Source organism: Gasterosteus aculeatus, chromosome 8 (assembly GCF_964276395.1).
Source record: "Gasterosteus aculeatus chromosome 8, fGasAcu3.hap1.1, whole genome shotgun sequence".
Lineage (NCBI taxonomy): Eukaryota > Metazoa > Chordata > Actinopteri > Perciformes > Gasterosteidae > Gasterosteus > Gasterosteus aculeatus.
Window position 1 is genome coordinate 9956721 of NC_135695.1, and position 27090 is coordinate 9983810.

General features: G+C 42.0%; 1 protein-coding gene across 1 annotated transcript in view; it reads left to right on the plus strand.

Annotated features, from left to right (window-relative positions):
- col24a1 (collagen type XXIV alpha 1) overlaps positions 1 to 27090 on the plus strand; it is a 59501-nt gene that overhangs the window by 26403 nt on the left and 6008 nt on the right. Inside the window, exons 15-48 of the mRNA XM_078108108.1 lie at positions 1617 to 1670; positions 1968 to 2012; positions 2390 to 2443; positions 2721 to 2774; positions 3156 to 3209; positions 4761 to 4814; positions 4905 to 4958; positions 5354 to 5398; positions 5665 to 5718; positions 6504 to 6548; positions 9264 to 9317; positions 10317 to 10370; positions 12194 to 12247; positions 12854 to 12907; positions 14582 to 14635; positions 14780 to 14824; positions 15610 to 15654; positions 17496 to 17549; positions 18134 to 18187; positions 18341 to 18394; positions 18655 to 18708; positions 19252 to 19305; positions 19642 to 19749; positions 20456 to 20509; positions 20894 to 21001; positions 21731 to 21784; positions 22371 to 22424; positions 22552 to 22608; positions 23462 to 23515; positions 24677 to 24730; positions 24913 to 24966; positions 25520 to 25573; positions 25906 to 26013; positions 26932 to 27039. Coding sequence (XP_077964234.1) covers positions 1617 to 1670; positions 1968 to 2012; positions 2390 to 2443; positions 2721 to 2774; positions 3156 to 3209; positions 4761 to 4814; positions 4905 to 4958; positions 5354 to 5398; positions 5665 to 5718; positions 6504 to 6548; positions 9264 to 9317; positions 10317 to 10370; positions 12194 to 12247; positions 12854 to 12907; positions 14582 to 14635; positions 14780 to 14824; positions 15610 to 15654; positions 17496 to 17549; positions 18134 to 18187; positions 18341 to 18394; positions 18655 to 18708; positions 19252 to 19305; positions 19642 to 19749; positions 20456 to 20509; positions 20894 to 21001; positions 21731 to 21784; positions 22371 to 22424; positions 22552 to 22608; positions 23462 to 23515; positions 24677 to 24730; positions 24913 to 24966; positions 25520 to 25573; positions 25906 to 26013; positions 26932 to 27039 — 2010 coding nt within the window. The remainder of the gene's footprint in view (positions 1 to 1616; positions 1671 to 1967; positions 2013 to 2389; positions 2444 to 2720; positions 2775 to 3155; positions 3210 to 4760; positions 4815 to 4904; positions 4959 to 5353; positions 5399 to 5664; positions 5719 to 6503; positions 6549 to 9263; positions 9318 to 10316; positions 10371 to 12193; positions 12248 to 12853; positions 12908 to 14581; positions 14636 to 14779; positions 14825 to 15609; positions 15655 to 17495; positions 17550 to 18133; positions 18188 to 18340; positions 18395 to 18654; positions 18709 to 19251; positions 19306 to 19641; positions 19750 to 20455; positions 20510 to 20893; positions 21002 to 21730; positions 21785 to 22370; positions 22425 to 22551; positions 22609 to 23461; positions 23516 to 24676; positions 24731 to 24912; positions 24967 to 25519; positions 25574 to 25905; positions 26014 to 26931; positions 27040 to 27090) is intronic.

Below are 27090 nucleotides of genomic sequence, written 5' to 3' on the forward strand. Positions count from 1 at the left end.
CAAAAGTGCTCATATATGCACATTATGTTTTAAAAAAGATTTTAAAATACTACGGAATCCCTCATCATTAGCAAGGAAATAAATAGTTAATTATCAAAGCTGATGTAGCTTGTCTTACCCTAGCAACCAGTCATTTCCTTTAACTGCTTTTGAGTAATCATGCAAGAGAGCCAAAATACTTTCACCTCTTTAATCCTGGCTTTGATGTAATTCATATTTAGTCAACTTTCTGGCTGAGTGGTTTTCGACACGGGTTCAAACTCACTAAGGACTTTGATTTGACACCTAAAACTCATTTTCACTTCCTAGTGTCAATCACACCCTTGCGGTTCCAGTTGCACTCACTCGTCTAGAAAAGCAATTAGACAAAGTTAGAACTTTAGTTAAGTAATCTGAGGGAGAGCAGACATGGAGCAGCTCCTTTTCCGTCTGGTGTCTTTGCCACTCAGCAAAACGCGATGCAGCCAAAGTCTTTCACAGCCTGAATAAAAAAAACACATAGTATAAAAAAAATACACTTTTTTTATGTGTCAGAGTTGCTGATTTACCCGTTTTGATCACTTGCATATGTGGCGTGATGAAGCCTGAAGACACAGTAGTTCAATTGTGCTTTCCCCCACTCACAGGTACAATCAAGCGTATGACACTGTGCTAAAATGTTTTTGTTTCAATGGTTGTGTTGAAACAAGAGGCAAATGAATGTTTCAATCTGGATGCTGTCTAGTCTGCACTCAAATGTCTTCATTGTGGCTACGAGATAATAATAGTTAATTGCAGTCAGGCTGCCTGACAGCGCTGAATCCCTAGTTAAAGCCATACAGGACTGCAGGTCCTTGATGACATAGAATTAAGCAATGTCCTCTCCTTCGCCTCTCATTTGCAATTTATTTTCACATATCTTCTTCTATCTTTTGTTTTTTTTTGGAATTCCACATATATCATTTTAACATAAAGGTACACAATATCTTCCACTCTAGTCTTTAAAATACCCCTCACACCTCCGCCCCAGATGGCAAATCAAGAAAACCCTCAAAACAAAAACGCATGAATGTATATTTTTTGCTTCGTTTGCTGGCAGATTGATGTTTGCCACAGATCCAATGCCGCAACATAGTGGCCAATGACGCGGTTGCAGCAGTTTTAGTGGAAACCTCCCCGTCAATGGGCGGCTCACCACCTGCCTGTTCAGAAAAGGATATTTTTGTTTGTTCTCTCCACACATTCTGACCATTCTCTCCTCACGTCGGTCAATTAGAGTGGATATTGTTGTTATACTGTCTACGCAGCTTAGTTGTGTTGGAAGGTTGTGAACATAAGGACAGAAAACAGCTGATCGTGTTTGTGTCAATGGAGCATTCCTGCCAAGAAAAAATTCGGAAACATGTAGTGGGAAATATGCCATTGTGTGTCAGGTAACAGTTGTGTGTGTGTGTGTGTGTGTGTGTGTGTGTGTGTGTGTGTGTGTGTGTGTGTGTGTGTGTGTGTGTGTGTGTGTGTGTGTGTGTGTGTGTGTGTGTGTGTGTGTGTGTGTGTGTGTGTGTGTGTGTGTGTGTGTGTGCAGGTTTCTGTGTATTTGAGATACAACTATTCCATTGTGTACCTCCTTCCCTCCACAGGGGAGCCCGGGACCTGTGGGACTGCGAGGAGTGCCTGGTTTGGTGGGGCCTCAGGTGTGTTAGACATCGGCTACTGCAAACGCTCAACATTTACTGTAAAGTATCCACTGCATCTAACTCCTCATCATACATTCAGTAACACCAGAGATCTATTTTATGACCTGTCAAAATGTATAAAGACTCAGTAATACGTTTGAAAACATTTGCTTAAAATATCAGTTTGTGTCATCCATCCGCCTCCTCTTTGTATCAACTTCAAATTCCTGCTTCGAAACGTGTTCAGTTCCTTCTCCTCCTATTAATGGACTGATGCTTCTGTTTTCTCCTCCATGTTTCCTCTTGCTGTGGTAGGGCCCAGCAGGACCAGCCGGCCTGCCTGGATTGAAAGGTGATAAGGTGATCTAAATATTTATATTATTGCAGTTTATCTGTGTGCAAAGTGTCTAGTAGCCCAGCTCACATCCTGTTGTTATTTGGACAATGCAGCCACTGTGAACTCAAATTTAATAACGTGACAGTAGAAACAGTATTTTAATAGTTGTTAATGTAAGACATTTAAGTGGGTTTTTTACAGTGTTGGCATTGATTTTTTTGTGATATTCAGCCTGAACTTTAACAGCAACTTGTCTGGAAAGTGTTGCTGCACAACATTCTTATATATACAAAATATACTTCATTTACAGGTATTTTTAATCTACACTATGACCGTATTGTGATCACTGTGGCGGAGCAGTGTTGTGTGTTATATCTCTGAATGATACTGTGAAATTCAGGGTGAAGTGGGACAAATGGGCGAACCTGGAGAGATGGGTTTCCAAGGTGATAAGGTACGTCTGCCGTCACACTAGTAAGTAAAACAGCTATTGTTACCAGTAATTCATCCGAATAGTATTCAATTTGTTAGTCCCTCCGCTCATCCATCATGACGTCAGTATAACTATTGATGTGTTGTTGAGGACATGGAGCAGAATCTACAGAGGGAAGTTAGCACACAAATCAAGCCATAACTAATTACTTAGTTGTAATTGATTCAAACAAAGACAATAAAACACACACAAAGGATGTTCAAGACTGGCTTGAGAGTGTTGTATCTGTGTCTTTCAGGGTGTGGTTGGTGCACCTGGTCCCACTGGGCCAAGAGGGAAACCTGGACCACCGGTATGTGTGTGTGTGTGTGTGTGTGTGTGTGTGTGTGTGTGTGTGTGTGTGTGTGTGTGTGTGTGTGTGTGTGTGTGTGTGTGTGTGTGTGCGTGAAAAAGGTTAGGTTTTGTACAGCTTTAATATATATATATATGAAGCAAACTCTTTCACAACCACAACACATTTTTTGTGCATTTTTTTTTTGTGACTTGTGACCAACAATCAAAGACAGAAGCACATATATTGTGAACCAATGTTTCACGCCCTTTACTGTGGAACACCGTATTAACACGTCCAGATGCTCTCCTGTTGCACAGCATCTATTTCATTATGTAGAATCAGTTGTTAAAGTGACTACCACTGACAATAATGAAGGTGTGTTGTCTGTATTTTAAACAGGGTAGAATCGGTGAGGTGGGGCTGCAGGGACCACCTGGGCCTCCTGGACCACAGGTAGGACATGTGGGCAACTATCTTGATAGGCGTTTAATCGTTATTGTGTTTGTAAAACGTCGCATTGGGTTAAAGCTCTCAAATGTGTGGACTTGCTGCTTTCTTTGTGTTACATAAAAAATATGTTTGTTCTTTGGGTTTGGGATTGTTTGACGGATGACATATTGTAATGGCATATCTCTCTTTTTTCCTGTTGGTGTATTGATCAAACAATGAAACATGAAAGGGACAATTTTAATGAACAATAATAGGCGATTTTAAATCTTCTAGTAGTATTTACTCATCCCATTTGATCGGCCTTTAGATAAATGCAGATAAACAATCTGTGTGGCAAGCAATGCCAGCACAGTTTATGCACGGACCCCAGAAATATAGCCCCTCGTCTCCAGCCGTCATCCAGCATCATGATGGAAGGATTACATGGATTAATTTACTGTTGCCGTAATAATCGACAGAGAATGATTTGAGAATGACTGATTCTCGGATTTCTTCTTCTGCCTCAAGAAATATACAAATCTTTCAGACTAAAGTTAATTTTAATCAGCACATGTATGGTTTTTGATAACTCCCCAAGCTTTTCCAATAACAGTAAACTTTTCACACCATATATTAAATAATAATGTTTATCTGTGGGCCATTCATTGACACCACATAATTGTTCTGACATCATGACCTTTAATCTAATAATATTAGTATGTATGTTAATATGTATCCTTCAACTCATTTTAATCAGTGGACGACCACTCGATGATCTCATGACTTTTCTCATTGCAAACTTACATCAACAATTCCTCTTGTACATATCAAACATGTGAGAATCAAACTACACAATTGCTCTACCGGGTCGTTGCCATGAGTTCTGCTGAACATAAGCATTTGACTCACTGGAATAGGGAGACATTTTTAGTTCTTTGTTCTTCACTCATACTTATACAATTTGAGTGCAGGGAACAGAGACATCCAGCAACTCGTCTCACCAGGTCCAAATCATGCTGCAATACTTGACATATAGCAAGATGACTCTTGTGCTTTCCCTCTTCGGGCATCTCCCTCCAGCAGGTCTGTGCCTCGGTTGTAGAATACCTCATCTTTAGACAAAGATGTCGTTGTTGACGCTTGCGTATGTGGGAAGCACAGGAAATGCCAAAGAGACACTGCGGTCAGGAGGGCAACATGACCATAAGTCACAACCTTCTAAGATGAGTAATAGTGTCATGGCAGGAGTCCCTGGAGGTATTCAACCTCCATCTGCTCAGGAGCAATCCATCACTATCTTTATATCCATTTACAATAAGTCTGCCTTCATTCTCAAGAAAGGCCTCAGTCCAGTGATTTTGCAAAAAGGAGCCGCTGTATTACATCGACACGGCTGCTTTGTTCCTGCCTTTTTTTAAATGCAGTATAATTACAACCCTCCTTTCATTTAGACAGAGTTGTGATGAGTTCATTTACTTTGTTGGATCAAACTCCACCAATAACTCTTTGTGACTCTTCGTGACGCGTTACATGGTAACGTTTAATGATACTAACATGTCTGTCTCTCTGTGGAAGGGGTTTCCTGGGGACATCGGAGTACCAGGGCCCAACGGTCCTCCTGGACCGAAGGTACAACTGCATCTCTCCTTCTGTCCTTCTGCCCATCAACCCGTTTGTTAAAGGCATCCAACTCATGTCGTGCATTTGTCTGTGTTTCAGGGTTTGCAGGGTGCCCGAGGGCCCCAAGGCGCACAGGGACCACAGGGAACACAGGTGAGACAATTACACCACATGTAATCCCCTATGATGGATTCTCAGAAGCCCCCAGAGAGAGTTTGTTTCAATACCATTATGTTCAGTGCATATTGCACTGGGTGAAGTCATGCTTCATCATTGGGTGCTTATACCCTTTGGAAGGTGAACAATTCACACACACTGAATGATACAGCAACTGGCCAATAGTGGCACAGTTGAGGAGGCAGTGGAGAACTAGTAGTCATGCAAATGGAATGGTAACTTTACTGTGTGTGCATTTCTTTGTGTGTGTTTTAGTGTGCCAGCTGTATTTACTTGTCTGTTGGATTCTGCCGTGTATATGTGAGCATGCGCTTGTGTGTGTTTATGTTTGCAAATATTTGTGTATGATGAACTGTACTATGTTCCTCCAGGGTGATGAAGGACCTCTTGGACCACCTGGCAGCGTCGGCCCCACTGTAAGGACCTTCAGATTCACATACCTGGAAAACCATGAACTAATACACAAAGAGAAACATGCACAAAAAATGACTTTTATGGGGGCCGTTTTAATGAAACAGTTTGCTTAGATATTCTTGCAGGAAGTAGCTGAGATTAGATGTTATAAATAAGCTTTGCTATCTTTTGATCATCACGTGTTGTGTGTTGTGTGTTGTGTGTGTGTGTGTGTGTGTGTGTGTGTGTGTGTGTGTGTGTGTGTGTGTGTGTGTGTGTGTGTCTCCAGGGGAGACCTGGAAGGAAAGGCTACGTAGGCGAACCCGGCCCGGACGGTTTAGAGGTCAGTCGAGTTCTGCAACAATATATCAGCTAAAATGCATCGTGCACTTGAAAAATGGTGAAAGAGTCACCCTCGGATTAACACACTGTTCAATGTCATAACTGTAATGATATTTTCATTTGTATTCTTATTTTGTTGAGAAAGAACAAGTATAGTAAGCTATTTCCACAATAAACTGTACAGCCCTCATCATCCAAAGCTGAGAACAACACTTTATGTTTTTTTGTAGCAACCAGAGTTGGTTCATGTTTAGTTTCATTGATTGAGAAGTCGGTATTATTGACTTTATTTTTTCATGAACACATTGAGTTGAACTATAAAAACAAATACTAATCTGAATTAAAATCATCCTTCACCAGTCTCGAGGACGCTGACATCACAGTCTCGTGCCTTATTTATCTGTCGCTGTGTGTTTTTTTTACTTCAGCAAACCACAGCATTCCAGACATGATCTTCTCCCTTTTTTATTGGCGGCTATTGGCTTTTGTACACACCACAAATCCAGTGTCAAGATTTTACTTTGTCGAGCGCCAGTTTGCTTGTGTTTAGTTGTCTAGATCTAGCGTTGTAAACATGCTTTTAATAAGGAGAGAAAATGATTTCTTCCAGGACTCATCGTCGTACACAAAGAAGAAGCAACACAACGTCTTTCACAGTCACTTGCCATCTGTGTGTGTTTCACTAGTATGCTGAGTCCTGCGCCATTAGCAGGACAGAATGGGGGCAGAGATATCTTTAATTACAGGAAGCTAACCCACAAACTGTTTGATGTCTCCTGCTTGCAGGGAGAGAAAGGAGACGTGGGAAATGTTGGGAAAATAGGAACACAAGTAAGTTGCTTTAGCAGTTGAAATGTACAAGACTGCTGCTCCCGACTGGTAACTTTTTAAGAGTGTGATTGAGGAGTCTGGGCAGGAGGTTTTATTGCCTTGAGTTCCTGTCCTTGAATATTTTAATTAAGTTTGCTCAAAGATTAAGGTACATGTTGCATTGAGATAATGGTGTAGTGCTTCCTCCACATTTTCTGATTTTCTGCAACGTTTCCCAGAACCACCTTAAACATTTGGAGCCTCTTCAGAGCCTCTCTCAACACCAGCGATTGAACTTGGCCACCATAGGAGAACAAACGGAACAGTAATAAGAGATCCTGTGTGGAAGTCACCTCATTATAGTGCAAACACTTGTTTATTGCTATAATGCTGCCAAAGTGCGTTTCACGTCTGATCCTCCCAAAGAGTCACACTTGTGGTGCTTGTTGCTGTAATAACTAAGTAAAAAAATCTTGTGTCGAAAAGATGTTGGTCTTTGTCCATCAAGTAGCTTTGCAAATGTCCTGAAACATCTGTATGAGGATTGTTGTATCAATTGACTGCAAAATCCCAGTTCCCTGAGTAAGTCTTTCTGCTTCGGTTAATGCTTTACATCCAGCACACAAGTATCCCCTTTGTTAAAGTAAACCGCTGCTCTGAAACGTCCAACGTGTCTCCGTCCTTCCCGGAGGCCCCTAAATGTTAATATTTGCATTCTGTTCATTGTGGAGTCCACCGAGTGGGCCGTGTAGGACTGTGTTGCTGCAGCGCACATATGAGAGGGATTAAGCACTTAGTGAGCAGAGGGGCCTTTGAAGGCAAGGAGGAGACATGGGGTTATGCAGAGAGAAAAAAAAACCCTCAAAGACATATGGAGGCTTTAATGATTGCCATTACATCACTTTCCAAATAAATGTGTAAGAAAGCGGGAAGGAGTGTTGTTGGACAGTGCAGGTTCATCCAGGGTGCATGCAGCAAGAAGGCTGCAGACCGCCTGTTTTTAGCGGGCGACCCCGTGTCACCATTTCCTCTCACGAACAGTTTCAAGTGACGTTTTACTGGAGGTTTTTACAGTTAAGTGACTTTCCGCCAATTCAGATTGACTGAGGAGTGTTTCATTTTGAACTCAATCTCCAGACTACAGCTAATAAAACGTGTGCCAATATCTGAATAACCGAAAGCAACCACAGGTGTGCTTGGAACTACTGTTAACACGTCACCCTCTGTACTTTTAGTTACCCATTATGTTTCCAGGAAAGAGGCACGTGTGAGACAGAACCTTAATACAATTAACTATAAGTGACTTGGGCTTTCTTTCTTCTCTAACTGTGAGGTCAAAGGTTATACCGCTACTTTTGTAATCAAAGCTGTTCCAGAGGGACCCGATAGCCTTTAAAGAGCATTTGAAAAGCTCCTGTAACATGGAAACCTTTCGCAAACAACTTCCTTCTGCAATACTCTATGTTTTACCACATTGTCCCACTTTAGCTCTCAATTAAGGGATTTGTGGTCATTTTAGAGCTCCTGTTCCCTTCACAGACACTCTGCTACTAATCCGTCGCTGAGATGCTTTACTTGCATCAAACAGGAAAATACTCTTTGGGAGATAATACATGAGTAACACTGTGAAGCTGGAATAGCAAATAGAACACACTTTCAGCATATTTATCTTGGTGTTATCTGTGTTTCTTGTCCTTTACTTTGTTGTCTTCACTTCATCTCTCTGTTATGCTACTCTGATTCTTTTTTCCATTTTTCCCCTGCTTTCCCTCTCCTTCTCCAAACACACATCTAAAGAAAACAATTGAATTAAATAACAATACCAAATACTGTATTATCATGGCACAGAAGTAATGCTAACTTGTAGAACCATGTAACCTTTAAATATGGTAATATATATTTCTATAAGTAAGAAGCACAGCAATGGAAAATGATCCCTCACAGCAAAAGGGAGCCGCAGCGTGACTACGCTTGGTGTTGTGGTTTGCATATGCTGTAAATTATTACAGTTGCACTGTAATTTGGTTGGGTTGAAATGTTTTTGGAGCTTGCACTCCCCTGGTGGCTTCAGTGCACTTGCTGTGGGGCCGTTTACTTGCATTATTGTGGCTTGGTCAGGCTTGTGATGAGTGCGTGCTCCTTGTACTTTTACGAAGTGACCTTACATTTAGTTTTACTTTCATAGAATATGATTTCAAAAAGTACTGTGCAGTTAGATTAAACTCCAGAACGGCTTGCACTGACCAAGACTACAGACCCGGGAATCTCCCGATCTTTGATTCTGTGCATAAGAATTATGTAATCCTTGCTTTGTGTCAGAAAATATAGTTTAGTTCCATGATTTACAAAAGTTTCTGAAATTATTCATTTTGCAACCTTTTGAGTAGCTTTCTCTCTAATCCTTTATTATCAGCATTTTAAAGCTGTTTACAATAGCTGAACACTAGGAAATATTGATGTCTCATGCTTTTGTATTGTTTTTCCATCCTCCTTTAAACTGAAGCAGGCATCGTCTTATTCACGCTGCGTAAGATTCTTTTGATCTTATAAGATAGAAATATTCTTCATGGAATTGATTTATTTATATGATGTAAAGCTTGTTAAAGGTAGAAAGTGAAACATTCAAGAATTAATTGAATATTAAACCCACAGGTTTGTTGCAAAATAAGCATTTGATGAATGAACCAGGTTCCCACTGAGAAACTTTCCACTTACGTTCTCTCCTCTGCTCTTCAGGGTTCACTGGGCATCATGGGGATTGTTGGGGTGATGGGAGTTCCTGGTGAAAAGGTAAGGAGTGTTTTCTGTCATTAGGCCGTCAGTCAGCGTCAGCTGGTTGCTTCTCAGCGGCAGGCCCCTGTAATTTGGGCTCCTTTGAGCAGTCACGGCTTTAGGCTCTAGAGGGCCGAGAACACGCGCCTCGATAAATACTAAACCCGCCTACATTCACACCCAGAACTATAAAGTCGAAGCCATGTCCCCATTACTGCCCCTCATGCACAAGCAACTCTATCAAGGTTAATTTGGGAGTTTGTTCTGACATATATGCAGTATACAGTATATTAATGCACATGCAGTCATAAACCCAATGAAAAAGGATAGCACGCACATATTAGTCATGTTAAAATATTCATGATTCAGAGTCACTGAGCCTTTTTCTATTTTCGGATCGTATTTCCTCACCCTCAGCTCAAAATAAAATTCTGTAAGTGACCCTGCTTTAAAATAATTATTATTGACAGTCGGCCAATTTATTACTTTTTTCTGCAATGCTTCCATCTCTAACTCGACCAGTTCACCTTTCCTGCCTATGTAGCAGCTGTTTGTCAGAACATGTCCTCCGCTTACTCATACACAAAATCCTTCCCCTGGTTCCATCTCTCAGCACCAGCCGTCCCCTGACAGCCCCCCAATTTCCTTTCACATTGTATATTGTGTAGGAACAATCTCTGGATTAGACCTTTGTCCCTTACAACTGCTTTTCTTACCGTTTGATAGAAGTGCAGTCATGAATGTTGCACGGCTCAGGGACACACGTGTTGTTAGAGTGGAGACCTGGATGGATTTACTGCTCACCGGGGGTTAACTTTGCCTTTAACGCAATATGCCACCAACTGGCTTTAAACTTCCCTCAACCAGGTGTCAATCTAACTTTCTGCATTTCACGAGCTGCTCTCCAGTTTCACGGCTCTTTATCAGGAAAATTATTTGTGAGGCTGTTTTTTTTGTGTGTTTAGCTTTCAGGTCAAAGTTTAATGAACAGCTCTCTTTGTGTTTTTATTTCCGTAGGGCGACCGAGGACCAGCTGGTCCAACAGGTCCGTTTGGGGAGAAGGGACCACAGGTAAGTGAAAAATGAAACAGATTTCCCACAAATTATCATAGCCATATTATCTCAGGATAATGAGTATTAAGCTCAACCACTGAAAAATTAGCTTAAAGTCTTAGACAGATGTATTAGCTACAATGTTTGTTTCAGGGGAATGAAAGCTATTCACATGACCATAAATGTAAACTATATAAACTATTCAATGCTGCAAATTTTCTAGCTAAACATTTTTTAAAAATCATTCCATTCCGTACTGTAATGCTAAAAAAAAGGAATATTTTATTATACAATCGATATTGTATTTATGTCAGTTGAAATACCTGTATGTGTTCTCTGTCTCTGATGTCTCTTTGCAAACCTAAATCATCTATCAATCATCATTGTTAGGATGAGACCTCAAATAGATCTGACAAACTGTTTTTAAGAGGCGGTTTGATATCTCTCACTCGCAGTTTTATGCACAAAAACTTCACTCTTCTTTATGTTCATCTCGGGTTCAATAAATGTTATATATATACAGACCTTTTCCACTAAAGTATTTGGTAAATGTTATGACATTACCAACACACACACTGTGGAAATTGTGTTTTCATTCAAATCTTTTATACACTATTGATTCCCTGAAGAAAACAAGGTGCCGTTGTCCCGTGCAGCAGCGTCTCCACTCTCTCCCACACTGATGCTTGCACAGGTTGGCCTGCATCCTTCAGTTTCCTGGGGCCTTGCCTAATTTCAATGTCTGTGGCTTCGGGCATCGGTCCTGACCTAGCTGGCCAGCAGCCTGACTGATTGGAAAAGAAGAGAATTAATTTGGTGGCTCCCTGTCGGAATAGTTAGATGATTAAATCAGTGCTCGTCCGTGTGCATGTTTGACTGAGAGAGATAAAGAGATCTTTGTGTCATATTCAGGGAGTTATGGTGATTTGGTTGAACCATTTTTGGGCTAAAATGAAGCCACGTTGGTGAGGAGTTGCCGTTGGGCTTCGGGCTGTCAGCACAGATGACAATAATCTTTTTGTGAAGTTTGGTTTCTGTTTGAAGGCACTTTGCAGGGATTAACATTTCCTGGCAAAGACACTCAGGTCTTGGTTTGATTTTGTGGTTTTATTCCTGGATGGATGAGGATGTGTGATGGGTTGTGATTAGATGAGAACCACAGACCCAGGTGTCGCTCTCTTTCCAGTGGGTCCTGAGAAAGATGTAATATTGAAAACAATTCTGCAGAACGGGTCCAGGATGAAGTTTGGGCTGGAGCCAATTGTTCCCTCTGCAGACCTGATGATCCGTTGTAGTCGGTTCCTGCCCTGGTTTGTGGCCAATCCAAACCACACTGAGATGGAAGAACAGAGAACAGACTGGATGATTAAAACAGGGCCAGCAGCTCCCGATGCAGGTTGAACTCCCTGAGTGAGCTCATCCCTGTCACTTCAGTTTCCCCGGAGATCCACAGCAGACGCGGGGCTGTTGAGTTGAGGGATAAGAGCAGTGGGGAGAGCACACATCCCTGGGAGGGGGCGTTGGTGCTTACAGTCCAGGTACTTGAAGTGATTTTTTCCCAGCGCCACCTGTCTCTCGGGCTGTTAGTAACCCACTGACAGGTGGAGGCTGTGTTTGAGTATCTGAGCGCTGAGCTGAACTCCACAAACACCACCCGTGCGGACGTCCCCGGTGAGTCGAGGTGATGAAGCATGTGGTGGCAAACTTGTTGACGGCATCATCCACCGACCTATTTGCACTGCAGGTGCAATAATGCGGCAGTTTGGCTATAAAGTGGTAACTACTATGCCATTGCACAGTCAACCTTTCTATAATGTTTATTCTTTCTGTTTTGGTGTAAGGGCTATTCAGGGACACCAGGAAGTCCGGGGGACATCGGCCTGCAAGGTGCAGCAGTAAGTGTCAAACACTCGTCTAATACCATGCTGTGATTGTGTGCATGGGGATGATCACACGTAAATCCATTATACTAGCATTATATAACTTATATTAAACTTATCAGATAATTTGCTAGAAATTACTATTGGTTTATTGAGGAGTAATACATAAAAGATAAAATAAGGCTTAAGAAGTGCTGGGTTCCTTTTCAGAAATATCGACATTTGCATTCATAAAATTGCATACAATGATATTATCTGTCAAACCTGAACCGGTTTGCTGAATACTGTAATATGGGCTTTAAGGCCCCATAATAATATTTTTCTTAACTGTCCTGCAATTGTCCTAAAAAGGAATTCAAACGTTCCCATAAACAAGGTTTCTTAGCAGACAGATTGTTCAGTAGGTCTGCTGACGCCTTCGTAACGCGTCCATTAGGACTTGTGTTGATGTGGTATAAAAGACGCATTGAGAGATCTTTCCCAATTTAGAAATATTTACACTGTATTTTATAGTTTTTCTCTGCATTATGCCAAAGGAACACCTTCCTAAATGGCTACTACTTACCTGCCTTCATTCTGTCTCTCAGATCTTACTTGTGTCCGTCTTGATTTTTCTCACAGGGGCTGCAGGGGCAGAGGGGGACTCCAGGCGTTGCTGGGCCAAAGGGCAGGAGGGTAAGAGCAGTCTAACTTCGAGGTCTTTAAGTATCTAAGCCTACTTTTAACTCAACGACTGATGGAAACTTCACTCACCAAGTCCCTTGGCAGTTGGTTTTGCATCACAACCTATTTTCCACAAACCAAAGTTGAAAGCAAGAAATTGGCTCAGGTTTAGTTACAGGTGGATTCGTAATCTCTTTTGAAGGACGCAATGTCAGTTGGATTTGGTGCAGTAATACTGGTGAGACATCGTGTGGCTGAGAGGTGAATGACACCCTCGGGGAACGTAGGTCAAGATCATTGAGACTTCAGTATATCAGTATATCATTTTGCACTCGGAAGCAAATTAATTTATTTAAGAGCAGTTCAAACGATGTGATTCAACTGAAATATCTATCCGGGGCCAACTTTCTGCTCCTTCATATCACAATAATTGTTTGTGCACAACCGTAATGTACAACTATGAATATTTATTTTTCACTAATTTCACTAAACGGATGGTTTGCGTGACCAGAGTAGTTCTACCCAATACCACAACACCTCCTGCACATTACCACGTATCCATCGTTCACTTCCATTTTACCAGAGCAAAACATATGGCAGTACTTAATATGTCACGTCTTTACCGTAATCCACACGTGTCAGTCTGTGGTTGCATTTCCCGTCTGGCTGAGGTGAGATATACATCGTTACCCTCATCCGCCCTCCTCGTCTGGCGCCTGTTTTTGTTTTAGGAAAACATGTCACGCGCCATTGATCTCTGCACAGTTGAGAGATCAGAATGCAACGTAATGGAAGGAAAATAAAGCAAATCAATCATACTTATCAGTTCAGCCTTTGAGCTCTGAACGATCCAGGCGTAGACTGGAGCTGAATTATTTGCGTAGCGCCTTCGCTAGTCGATGATTTCTGATGAACTACCTCCTCAATGTTTCAACCTGCTACCGTCACAGAAAACCGTAATAACGTGTTTCACAACTTGTGCACAAATTGGTTGAATTGCCTTCCTTGCTTTATACAAACATGTCAAACTATTTATTCTGTTTACAAATGGGCCTGTCAGACCATCTAAACATGTTAATGATGGCATTAGGTTTATCAGTACCTATGGCCTAAATTAATGAATGTTATAACTTCTTACATTTAACTCATTGAGAAGAAGCAGTGAAACACTGAGGACAGGGCGCAGGTTACGTTAGCGTTGGTCACTTTGCAGAATTGATTGCCTCAATGAGCTTTGAACCCAGATTGGTGAAAGAGACAAACTATTAAGGGACAGAGAGAGACGAAGACAAAGCCATGTGTGTCTCCCTGGAGGCGTAATGGGAGTAAAGTGATCTGACAGGGGTGAGAGCCGGATTGAAAGCCAGAGGCTCAGACTAGAAACTGATAGAGAGACATGAAAGGAAGAGACATAAAAGAAAAGGGTGGACAAGAGAGGGAAGAGGAGGGTCTTGTGTTGTATTTACAGATTTGTATCTGTCCCCTTACCTGTAAGTTGGCACTACATTGCTGGGAAACCCATGCAATGTTAGTGGGAGTGGTTTTTGGTGGTGTTTCACAGATATATATATATATATATATATATATATCTGTGAACTAAGGTATGATGCTTCAAAGTATGTGTTACCTAAACTGCTCATTCTTCTTTGAGTGATGAAAGGTGTGTCTCATGTTTCCTTCGCACAGGGGCCCCAGGGTCCAGAAGGCCCACTCGGTGAACCAGGCCCTCAGGGCACCAAGGTAAAGCTGTGTGAACATGGGACAATCCTCCTGCATATTGGCCACAGTGTTACAGTTGAAATGATTTGTCACATAATGTGGATGATTTATTTCTTTTAGTTCCTCCAAAGTTTTCCAAAATGTGTCGAAACCTTTTGTTTTCAGGGTGAACGGGGTGACATTGGACCAAAAGGAGAGTCGGGATTCATAGTAAGTAAACTTTAAAAATGTTGCAAAATGTATTTTTGTCTTTTATCTTATAGACAGAAAAAGAGTTTTATTACATAACAGGCCACAACGTTTGTATTTTACATGCTGAACACATTTCCGGATGAAGACTTCAGGCTCTTAAGAAATGAAAACACCCATATTTTAGTAACGAAAGCCATGAATAATCCTTGTCATAGAAAGGCATCAACCTGAGGCCTTGAGGTTCACATACGCATTACTTTTGAACACTCGCGTGGAAAAGACATTTCCACATCATCAACCCTTGGGCCCCTCTAAAAGCTCGGCGAGTCTTTCATCAGTCTTTATTTGCAGAATGGGCCTTTGTCTTAGCACCTCGGTACCGAGTTTCTCCCAAACACAGTTATTATGTAGAGCTGCCAGCTTTTAGAGAGGAAGCCGGAGCTAAACCTAATCCTAATCCTAATAAAACCAACAAAGGACAAATATTAAAGGGCTTCATAACATTGCTCTGTAATATACAAAACATTATGTAGGAATTTATGAGCAAACAGTAGGTTTAAATTCAACAAACACTTAATTAATGTCACACCTATAACATTTCTACCTGTAACAAGTCATTCCAAATGACCTGGGCAAGAAACTAAGGAGCACATCCCTGTTAAACCCATTATTAGAAGTGGTGCTTTGCAGACATGAAAGATTACTATGTTTTCAGTATTTCTCTCAAAACGGATTATAATAATTATTTGGTTATTTGGTTTGACTGCTTGTTAATCATTTAAATAATGATTTCTCCTCTGCAGGGCAAGGCGGGCAGTCCGGGAGCAAGAGGCCCTCCAGGGAAGAATGTAAGTAATGTTTAACTGAATGCTGAATCTCTCTTTCAGCTCTAATTATCCTCTTCACTAAAGCATGAACCATCACTATGACAACAGCAGACACCACGCACTTGTAAAACATTCACACATCCTCTTTTTACCAGAAATATATATAATTATACCTTTAAGAGTGTGGACCTACAAAGTCACTAAAGAGGAGGTTGTTGAAGTTAAAAACAGGGACTGTGTATTTTTTCCGAGTACAATCAAAATATATGTGCATTTATCCCCCTTATTCAACTAATGTGCGTTGGTGTGAGTTTGAACGTGTCTGACAAACGTAACTGAAAGTATTCTGCATTTCCTGCCTCTGAATTGAAGAAATAATAAAGAATTGTTCATCTACTTTGTTTGTGAGTTTACCACAATGCCACACGTTTAGAAGAGCAGTTAATTCAGAGAAAATAAATGTTTTAAGCTTTTATCAAATAATTGGGCCCATGGTATGTACATGAGTGAGCAGACAGCATTGTACACCTGAAATATGCACTTCAGTGCTCTCTGGTGGACAGATTCTGTAATGGAAAAACTCCACACTGATTTATATCGGCCTATCCAGTGGCATGTGTGACAATACCAATACAACCCGCTAATAATGATCCATGATATCAGCCAGTTGATTGCACAGGCTCTACTTTGGATGGGACTTCCAATGGGACGATTGTGCCTTGTTATTGTACCACAAAACAAACAGACCTTTTGGTCTGAAGTAGCATTTTCCATTATTACAATAAAAAAAGATTTTAGCTTTTTGGGCTGTGAAAGGATGAAATATCTGATATTCCACAGATGGTTGAAAAAACACTGATCGCCAGCTGATCGAAAAGCTGATTCGAGTGTGCCGTCTATACTCATATACACAGCATGTTTCTGTTGGTTTCATCCATTTATGGCGGGACGATTCCCAGAATCCCTTTCATCCGCATGCCCAACCGGTGGTGGATTTAGTTGTTTGGCCTTTCCTCCAACAAATGAGCAGCTCCGCACTTTCTACATTCACGTGTTGACTCACCACTTATCATTTCAGTCTCTCTCAGCCCTTTGCTCTCCCTCCCTCTCTCATTAGTCATCTGGACAAACACAGTAGTGACCAGGTGGGACCTAAACTAAGTGCAAAGTTCAACCTGGCCTCTGGACACTTCATAGTGTTTAGTGACGTGATCTGTGATGTCATAGTCAATTAAGTTTGGTGCTGAATGCAGTTTGGTTGACAACTTGCTCACATGATTTGTGAGCCGTGAGAATATTTAAATCTTGTTCTTGCTCTTTTATTTTGCCTTGTTCTCTGTTGATTCAGCACCACTCTTTAAAAAGCTTATTTGCACAGCTAGAGACATTTAAGATTTTTTATTTTATTTTTTATTTTGTGTCACATCTGCACCGTGAATAGAATGATAAGGCTTATGTGAGGATTTAATATTTCACTATAAAGTTTGTAAACCAATTTACTATACAGCTAATCCGCAATGCTTCTGAATTTATTTCTGTCTCATCAAATTGGGAACCTGTATTAAAGTCACACGTATAGATGTTGGCATCCTCTGCTGATGACGGACTAAATACTGTGCCTGTGTCTAAACTTGGAGACACGATGGTTGGAGCTGACACTGCAGGAAAGCCTTTCCGTTTGCACTGTGTCAAAGAGCTTCTGTGTCTCAAGGCATCGGGCAGCACTGAAATATTAGACCCTGTTATCATGTTTCTGGTTACTTTGCTAGTGATGATAACAAAGAGAAGAGGACCGTGACCGACGCCGGGCTTTCTCTCACAAATAGATGATTGAAGCTGTACTTGAACGTGTGTGTTTCCAGGGTAAACCGGGTATTCCAGGCATCACCGGGGAGATGGGACCCCACGGCGAGCCAGTAAGTATCCTGTCTTCTGACTGTTAAATTGATGTGGTTCTTTCAGGAGACTGCAGACAAATGCAAAATTGGCAAAAACAAACTTTTCTGGAATCTTTATTTTGTTTGTTTTGCAAAGGTTTCAGTAGTATGTTTGAGAGGAGAAAGAAGTTTAGATTTCATTGCGTTATCTCTCTACATGATGCACAGCTTTAAACACTACAGCTTGTGCTTCCCTTCTTGGATTTGTCTTGAAGTTGTTGATTTTCTTGGAAATCAGCCAACTCCTCATGAAGACAAACAATCTGAGACAAATATTTATTCGGGTAGGACGTTCCAACAACACCAGAGGCGCGGTTTATGTTATGTAATGGGTCTCATCTGGCCTTCGATTTCAATTGAATTTTAATCTCAGTTATCAGCTTTCCCTGTTCTACAGACTTAATCACTTAATTGTATGTTTTTGTTTCAATATATGATAAAATTGTATATTATCTGGCACCGGTGCCTTATTACCCGATTTACTGGATCTAGCAAGTCCAGTAATGCTTTTATTGTATCATTTAGCTGCTGAACGGAATTTATGATGTTTAATTTTCTTGCAGGGACCCAAGGGGCCTTCGGGAGAAGCTGGACCTGATGGAGATCAAGGACCCGAAGTACTTTTCATTAAGTATTATTTGACATAAAACATTATTATTATTATTATTATTAGTATTATTAAGGGTTCAGGGTTTATTGTAGTTTACATTGTACAATGTATACAGTACACATGAAAGATGATTCATTCTCTATGTTTCTCTTCTTTTCAGGGTGGTCCTGGTACCGAAGGGGAGCTGGGTGTCGTCGGAGAACCGGGGTCAAAAGTCAGTATGACGATGTCATGTTTTTTTGCAAAAACTCCTCCCACCGCTGCATCTTAGAAAACATTTGTCATGTCAGTCACCTGCCCCCTCCAGCAATGTGCAAATATCTGACCTCGCTCATTCAAATAACCATCGGTGAGAAAAAACAAATCAACGTCAAGCGTAACATTGGCCCAGCTTCAAGTATCTGTATGTGTTACTGCATATGTGAGTGTGTTTGACCTCCAGACAGCCCCGGGCTTTATTTTGTGTCCCTGCAGGGTGAGATCGGGCTTCCTGGAGCTGAAGGGGAGCAGGGACAGGAGGGAACGAGTGTGAGTAACTGCAAACACCGCGCTAACCCCTTCCTTCCTTGTGTTTGGTTAAATCCAACCGCGTTGCATATCGATTCCCTCATTTTTTGATGACGATGTCTAATCCGGCAGCATCAAAAAAAACAAGGTTACACGAACCCTGAAACCATCAACCACCAACACTGCATCTTTAGGGCTCCTTTACATCACTGTTCAGTGTGACGCTGTACTAACAAGTGAAATTCAACCAGAAATGGGCATTGAAATACGACATTCAGATCATTAATATAGTAGCAAATAAGCTTTTGCTCTGTAAAGATATAGAGGAGTTCCAGTATGTTTACTAGAGCAGAGAATGAAGTTGCTGTGTTGTCATCCAAGCTTCTCCTTGTTTGGGAGGTAGGGGGGCTGTGCTGGCTGTGTGTGTTTCAACGTGCCCTACTGGTCGATCTTGGCCTTTCTGCCATCACAGAGACAATGGCCATGTCACATTCCTCACAGTTTATATGGAACTATTTTTGCAATAGTGAAGAGGCTTTGTTGTGAATGGTGGCGTGTTTGCAGGGTCTTCCTGGTCCCCCTGGTGAAGATGGCTCACAAGGAAAAGATGGAGCCAAGGTAAACCAAACAAGACCTTCACTCTTTTCTAGCAAGGTTTTTTAACATGACAAGAATAAGTCAACAAAGAGATGAGTTGGGGATTAATCAAAGATAATCGAGGTCTCAGAATATTACCACCATAAACTAAGAACACCAGTCCATCGAATTTCCCGATATATTTGAATGACTTATAATGACTAATATACAAAATCAAATAAAAACTAATAGGTCCAACAGGACCAATAGGTCATCTATCTGACTCTGTGCGTAATATGAAACTTTAAATAACGGTTGAAATGTACTGGGTTTTTGCTGTTTGTTATGCATCCTTCCCTGTGTCGATCACGCTGTCAGGGGGAGCCTGGGCCGCGCGGGACCATCGGAGAGCCCGGGGACAAAGGGACAGAAGGAGACCCCGGGCCCCTCGGACTACCCGGTGGGCCTGGACAACAGGGCTTCCGTGTAAGTTTATTTTGCATCTTCCTAACAGATTTTAATGGACGATTACTGCAACAGACGGCTGCTGGTATTAACTTTCTGATTGACTCAGAAATGACAGTTAAAATAAAAACTAGATCTGAATAAAAGCTCTTTTTAATGCCACTGGTTTCCTGTTTCTTATTTTGGTCGGTAGGATTTTTATGTGAGAGCCAACAAGAGATGGATGGAGAATAATCATACGCTTTATGACATATGGCAAATTAAATCTCACCCATAGTATATTAAATACCTGCAACTGACTGAAAATATTACCTAAGTGCTCTGAACCAAATCATGCTCTTGTGTCCCAGTAGGGGTCAGCCTTCACTTCAACAAAGCCTCCTTTCTCTACTCAGGGAATAATAGTTACAATGTCATATATTGTGGATATTCAGCACCTGATATATGTCAGTCAATATGTCCACAGTCTAAGTGTTTGTTGTGAGATAGATAGATCCAGATTGTTTAGGGGCAGAAAGGTCACAGGTCTCAGGAAGGAAGACAGATTCAGGGCACATCCAAAGCTCCGTGAGAAAACTGGGAAAAAAGACATGAAAGCTGGAACAAAGTTTCAATTGCATTCTAGACAACAAGCAATGTTGCCTATCCATAATATCTAAATATAACTGCTGTATCAACATCAAGGCCTCTGACTCTCTTTGGTAATCATTGTATGGGTTTCCCACAGGGGCCAGAAGGAAAACTAGGGCCACAAGGGAACAGAGGGCGGCATGGAAAGAAGGTAAGGAACTTGTTCATCGCTACTTTTGCTTTACATAGTGTTTCTCGGTGAAACGGCAGCAAATAAGAAGAAATGGTGGAAGGTCCGTTAGCATTCGCGGGGTTGGAGTTAACTAGTGGATCATCTCTTTCAACTACCTAAGCTATCATTTGGTTCAGATGTACAGTTGTTGACTGTAGTTCTGAGCATTGAAGTAAAAAAAAACAGTTTTCTGTCTTTAACGCTGTCTTTAAAGAACTAGTTTGGATCGCTAAAGGTCAATACAAATGAATGCAGAATGGATGCTTTGTGACGTTAAAGCTGACTTCCAACTAGGATTTTCTCCGCCTTTGCACGTCATTATTGCTGTTTTCCTTCGCCAATGGACATTCTGTCTCTTTGCAGGGAGAGAGAGGTCCCGCGGGGCTTGTTGGTGAGATTGGCACACGTGGAGACATCGGCCAGCCAGGCGAGTCAGGGCTCAAAGGTGCCAGGGGAACCCGAGGCACCCCAGTGAGTTCCCAATCTTCTTGTGTTTCCTCTCTTTTAATCCTGTCAGGTCCAACTGAAGTCATGTCTAGTCATCCGTTGTAATTGTTTTATTGTTAAATGATCTGGTGTTGAGGACCTGGTGTTATTTGTGCATTCTCTTGTTTTCCTTACTGCTAAGCTTAAACTCTTCTCCGATGGCTCTCTTCTATGTTCACACTTCATACATGTCACTCCCACCTCTCACTCCACCACACGCTCTTCCACACCACACCAACTAGTCGCTGTTTACTCTCTGCGGCTCAGGCGCTTGAGATTGATTCAGCTGTCATCACTACTGATTGGATATCCATATAAAAGGAGCAGAATTTCCCCCCATCAAATGCCCTCTTTGTTCCAAGCCTGAGAGAGAGAGAGAGAGAGAGAGAGAGAGAGAGAGAGAGAGAGAGAGAGAGAGAGAGAGCACGGAAAGACGAGAAAATATCGACGGCATCTATTATTTCTCTTCTTTACAGGGAAAGGCAGCTCCCTTCTCAGAAGAACCACTTAGATTGTGTTGTGTTTGCTTACATTTATATCCCCATCATAACACACACTGAGGCACAGGATTCCGTTTGCGTGCGTGTGTGTGTCTGTTTGAGGCCAGGCCAAGGTTATGTTGAGCCGGACCAGCAAAACAAAAACAAACAGAAACAACACGACTGGAACGGAGTCACCGTCTTATTGCTCGTGCGTTTTCTGCGTTGCTCGCAGGGTCGGCCTGGAGTCATGGGGATGGCGGGGCAGCCGGGGCTTGGAGGATACACAGTGAGTTCCTCTCATCCATTTGCCAATGTACACTTATGTCTGAGTTGTGGCTCGCACATCACACTGTGCTTACATCCAGTGGCGGCCTGTCTTAGTTTAGATAACCTTTTTGTGGAAAAGCTGGGGTTCCCTTTCAATCTGCAACACGGCAAGTATACGATATAGCTGTTCAAAGTTTATCTCATCATACTTAACCGCGCCTCAAATCAACAAAGATGTTTCCTCTCCTCCCTTGGTAGCCTCGTGCCTCAAGACCACTGGAGTTTGATTTGGGTGTTATCCTTTATTGTTAATTGTAAAACAAACACAAAATACCAGAGAAAAAACACTAAACAAATAACTATTAGGGTAAAAAAGAGAAATCGGTTTCGGTTGCATAACTGCATAAATGAACAAGGCCCCTCAAGTTCATTGGGTCCCTTTTAATGAATGTGTGCAAAAGGCTCCCAGACATTGTCACACTTGGCTCAGGCTACTGAGGGATTCCTTAGTCCAGGCAAAAAGCACAAATCCTAAAGTGACAGAATGTAAGAGCCTCTGCTGCCTTTGTTATCTTCAATAATCAGCTTCTTTTTCTTATTTCTAGGGTCACGCTGGCAAGCCTGGGCCCATTGGACCACCAGGACCTAAAGGTGAAAAGGTAATATAATGCCTCAACTAGTGTTGAGATTTAATTATTTCAGTGTTTTGGGCTTTAGGTGAAATTTAATTCAATGTACTGTCCGCCTGCAAAACCTCATGTCTGCTTGTGTGTTGCTGCCTTCCAGGGTTATCCAGGCGAGGACAATAAGACCCCAGGACTCCCAGGGCCCTTAGGTGAACCAGTAGGTTTTGCTTTCCTTTAAACTCTCCGTTCTGATTTCCGTTAACACTTCTTGCTCTCTTTAGTCCAAGCTACGTCAATATCCGATCTCGTGATTTTTAACACAAAGTACAGACACTTCTATCCCACCAGATTGACTACATTGGGTCAGTGTCACTGTCCTTAAACCTGTCATGCATACGGGCCCCGATTATCAGCCTATGTGGCCCAAATATTTTCCTGCTCATTGCAAAGCACAACCAAGTAGAAATATTATTCAAGGTAAAGGTTAAAGCACAGTGTTGTTATTCCTCTTATATTCACCAATAATGAAAATAGAGGTCTTTGTTCCACAGTTAAAACTAGAACAGGTTCCGTTACTCTGTTTTTGTATCTTTGACAAGAGAAGGCGTTTCACTGAGGGCCATTGCTCAGCCAGAGTTAAATCTTGGAATTTGCAACCGAGAAAACAAGGTCACATCAAGAGGATCAGCACAAAGTTATATAGTACGATGGATATTATGAACTATGAGACACATTTCTCAGCGTATGAACGTGACCACTGTGACAGGCTTCATCAACATCAATCGGTCACCTGGAAGTCTACAGGGGTCCAGATTGCAACCTACCATATGAATAGCACGGGATTATCAAGTTGGCACAGTATTTCTGTACATACTGAGCAATGAGCAACACAATGCTAGCCTGTGTGTTGTTGCAGCTCCAGTAAAGATCCAGACTCAATGTTTGTTTCACGTGTGTTGGCTTGAGTAGTGACTCTGTCTTCAAGTAGCCCGGGCTTTGTGGGTATAAAGAAACGCACGACTGTACAGTACAGTAAGTGTGTTCATGTGTTTGCATCTGTGTCTACGCAGGGGCCCCCGGGAGAACGAGGAGAGCGCGGAGAGCCGGGGGATGAAGGATATCAGGTAGACAAAACCATTAAATCGACATCAGACGTATCAAACAGTCACCACACAGTCTGCACGTTGGCTCCAACTCTCGGCTCCAATGTTTGCTGCCCGGCTCAAGTACCGTAGTCTGGAGAGGATTACCACATTCCCAGCAATAATGCCGCATAAATCTGGCGGTTTTGTCGCTTTGTGCTTCTTCGGTTATACGCGTTGAAAACAGGTCGGTCTGGGATTTACTTTAGTTTGAACTGTGTGGTCTGTAGCTTAAAGGGAACCACCAAGGACGCAGGAGCCCTCAATCATCCCTTTTCAAATCCGTGACATTGGGCCCGACTCTCTCAAGGCTTTGCTTTAATGCCCCTTAAGCAGTGTGACTTTTAGTAATGTTGTACTGGTATGATGAATGAAAGTGTGTATATATATATATATATATATATAGGCACTAGACTTATTTTAGTTGACAAGTACCTATCTCACACTACAGCCAAAACTATTGGTTAACAGTTGTGTAACTACAGTTGTGTAGCCCTGCAAAGAATTACCTGATAATCCATCCATCCATCCATCCATTGTCAGACCGCTTATCCTGCACACAGGGTCGCGGGGGGGCTGGAGTCCATCCCAGCCAACTTCGGGCGATAGACAGGGTACACCCTGGATTGGTCGCCAGCCAATCGCAGGGCAACACAGAGACACACAACCATTCACACTCACATTCACACAACTACGGGCAATTTAAAGTCCCCAATTGACCTGATCCCCAGAGCATGTCTTTGGACTGTGGGAGGAAGCCGGAGAACCCGGAGAGAACCCACGCAGACACGGGGAGAACATGCAGACTCCACACAGAAAGGCCACTGGGCGGAATCGAACCCAGGACCTTCTTGCTGTGAGGCGACAGTGCTAACCACCACGCCACCGTGCCGCCCCTCCTGATAATCCAGTTTCTACCTAATAAATAATAAAGTGCAGATTATATTGATCCTATAGAGACATCAAACTTGGTTTAGAATCTATCGTATATTATTTGGATGCTAGGAAGCAGCAATTGAACAGGTTTGGGCAAGTTCTTCTTCCTTTTGTAAAGAAAGGAGGAAGGACATGCACGTGCCACATCTCCCAAAGGATCTCATCACTCATGAAGACAACTTTCATTTCATGTTAAACTATTTTCAGGGCCATGTTGGAACCCCTGGATCTCGAGGAGCTGTTGGACCACAAGGCCCACCGGTGAGTCAGTAAATATGCGTATCACAGTAGCTATGGTATTTCATAATAGAACGTGTATATACGTATGGTTGGTACTTTCAGTCAAATCACCTTCCGGATGGTTTTGTTCCCATGGTGATAGGATGAACAACTGAGCATAGTGTGTATTAGTAGAACATGTTTGTGTGTTTGTCTTTGTTTAGGGATCGCCAGGCATCCCCGGAGAATCAGGGCCAAAAGGAGACATAGGAGCTCCGGTAAGTCCACACAAAATTCAGAAATTCAAACATCGTTTATCTTATTTATGAAGCAAAACGCGTAATAAATCATTAAACTTGGTCTCATCCCTGCAAATAAGATCATTGGTGTCAGTATCAGAATATTTCCACTACTGGGTTGTTTTGTACTGAATAGCCAATAAATCTATTAACTCTGCCTTGTTCAGCCTCTGCCAGCGCCGTCACTTTGGTTCAGCTGGTTTTTTAAATGAAGAAAAATCAACCACAGACCTTGTTCCATATTGTCCACCTGTTACTTGATGAGCAGTGCCAGTACAAAGACTCTGTGACGTCTGCGGTTAATGATGCAGCTATGGTGGAATATATGTTGCAGAGAAGGAAATAGGTTTGATAATACAGAGGGTTGGATAATAACGAGGGAAATAGAAGGACATGCCTTAAATGTCTCCGCGCTCGTAGCACACATGGCCGAAGGCATTATGTTAAATGTTGTCCTTATTTTCTTCAAGTACATGTTGTCTCTAATATTTCCACTCTTGTTGTATGTTTCCTCATGTGTGCGTTCATCCAGGGCTCCAGAGGAAATAAGGGAGCGAGCGGGCTGAGTGGAGCTCCAGGCATCGAAGTAAGTGTCACCTCGAACATATGCATGGCTCAGAGAGAGACAGCAACGGCATTACAACTCAGAGCACTTCCACCTTGAATGGCTGTGTGATGAGGATGCACTATGGAGTATGGAACTTAAAGAGGAGCTGACTTGAATGTTTTGCCACTTGTGACATAATCAACTTGATAAAAATAGTGGAAACAAGTCTTCAGAAATGGATCTTTGTTGTGAAATTTACGGGAGGGAGTACGGTTCAGACGTTGGGTATGATATATGGAGTGATGTGAGTTTGTAAAAGCCTCTTTAAACAGAGATTGAGTGACACTGTCGCTGTTCTGGCTTTATTCCAGGGGCTTATGGGTTTACCTGGTCCTATGGGCATGAGAGGTTACCCGGGGGTGGAGGGTCCCCCAGGACTTACTGGCATACCGGGACTTCCAGGAAAACGTGGACGACAGGTAATCAATGACCTAATGGTAATAATTGTGCAGTATGTCATTTTCAACAGTGTGCTCCTTTTGATTGGGTACGTTTTTAAAGTACACAGAAATATATAGAAAGTGGCTTCACTTTCACCACATTTCTTCATGTTAATAATGGAATTGCACATCGTGACCCACTGAAGGCCTCGCTTTGATTGTACCGGTTCTGCCCTCATGGTAGAGCCTCTTCTACGGCAGCTGTTACCCCGCAGGCAGGAATGGCATTACATTACATTACATAGTTGAACTTTGAGAGGACCTTTCCTCTACTGTGCTTAATGCGTAATCTATAGCAGACGTGTGGTTTTCATTGGAATTATTGAATGAACCAATGACACACCCTCATCTTTAGCTTCTAACAATCGTGCTGAAACTGATTCCTTTTGAAGCACACAGGAGTTAAACATTGTTGTGTGAAAGTCTAGTATTGTATTCTATTGCAATGTATTATATAGTTTCTCACTAGCAGAGAAATACTGAATATTTGACATATATGTTTATTTTTTGACTTTTTATAAGAATAGCAGGTTTTCTGAAGCCGGCCTGTTATAGAATCCTACTATAGGATCCTCCTAATCTACTACTTGCACCCATGGCTGTTTCAGCAGGAGACGTCCTCTGCATCAGGAACATTGGCATGGAAACATAATCAAAGAAACTAATCGATTGTCATTATATATTGCAAAGCTTTCCAATGTTTTTTTGGCCTATGTTTGATAAAGCCTGCCATTGGTGGTGCATTCGAGGACACTCAATGTCAGCTGTTTAAGATCAGACTTTGGATGCAAGAAACGTCCCTCAGTTTGTGTTATTTGTTAACAACCAGTCTTCAACAGCCTTTAATCACCAATAAACCCTTAAGGTAGCATATGTATTTGTTTGACACTTCTTCAGGGGCAGAGAAGCTCGGTGGGACAGGAGGGCTCTGCTGGACGTCCAGGTCCCAGGGGAGAGATTGGACTTCCTGGACCGCCTGGAGAAAGAGGACTGCCTGGCCTGAAGGTGAAAACAAAAATACATATTAACCCAATTCACTGTAAATTGCAGAAAGGT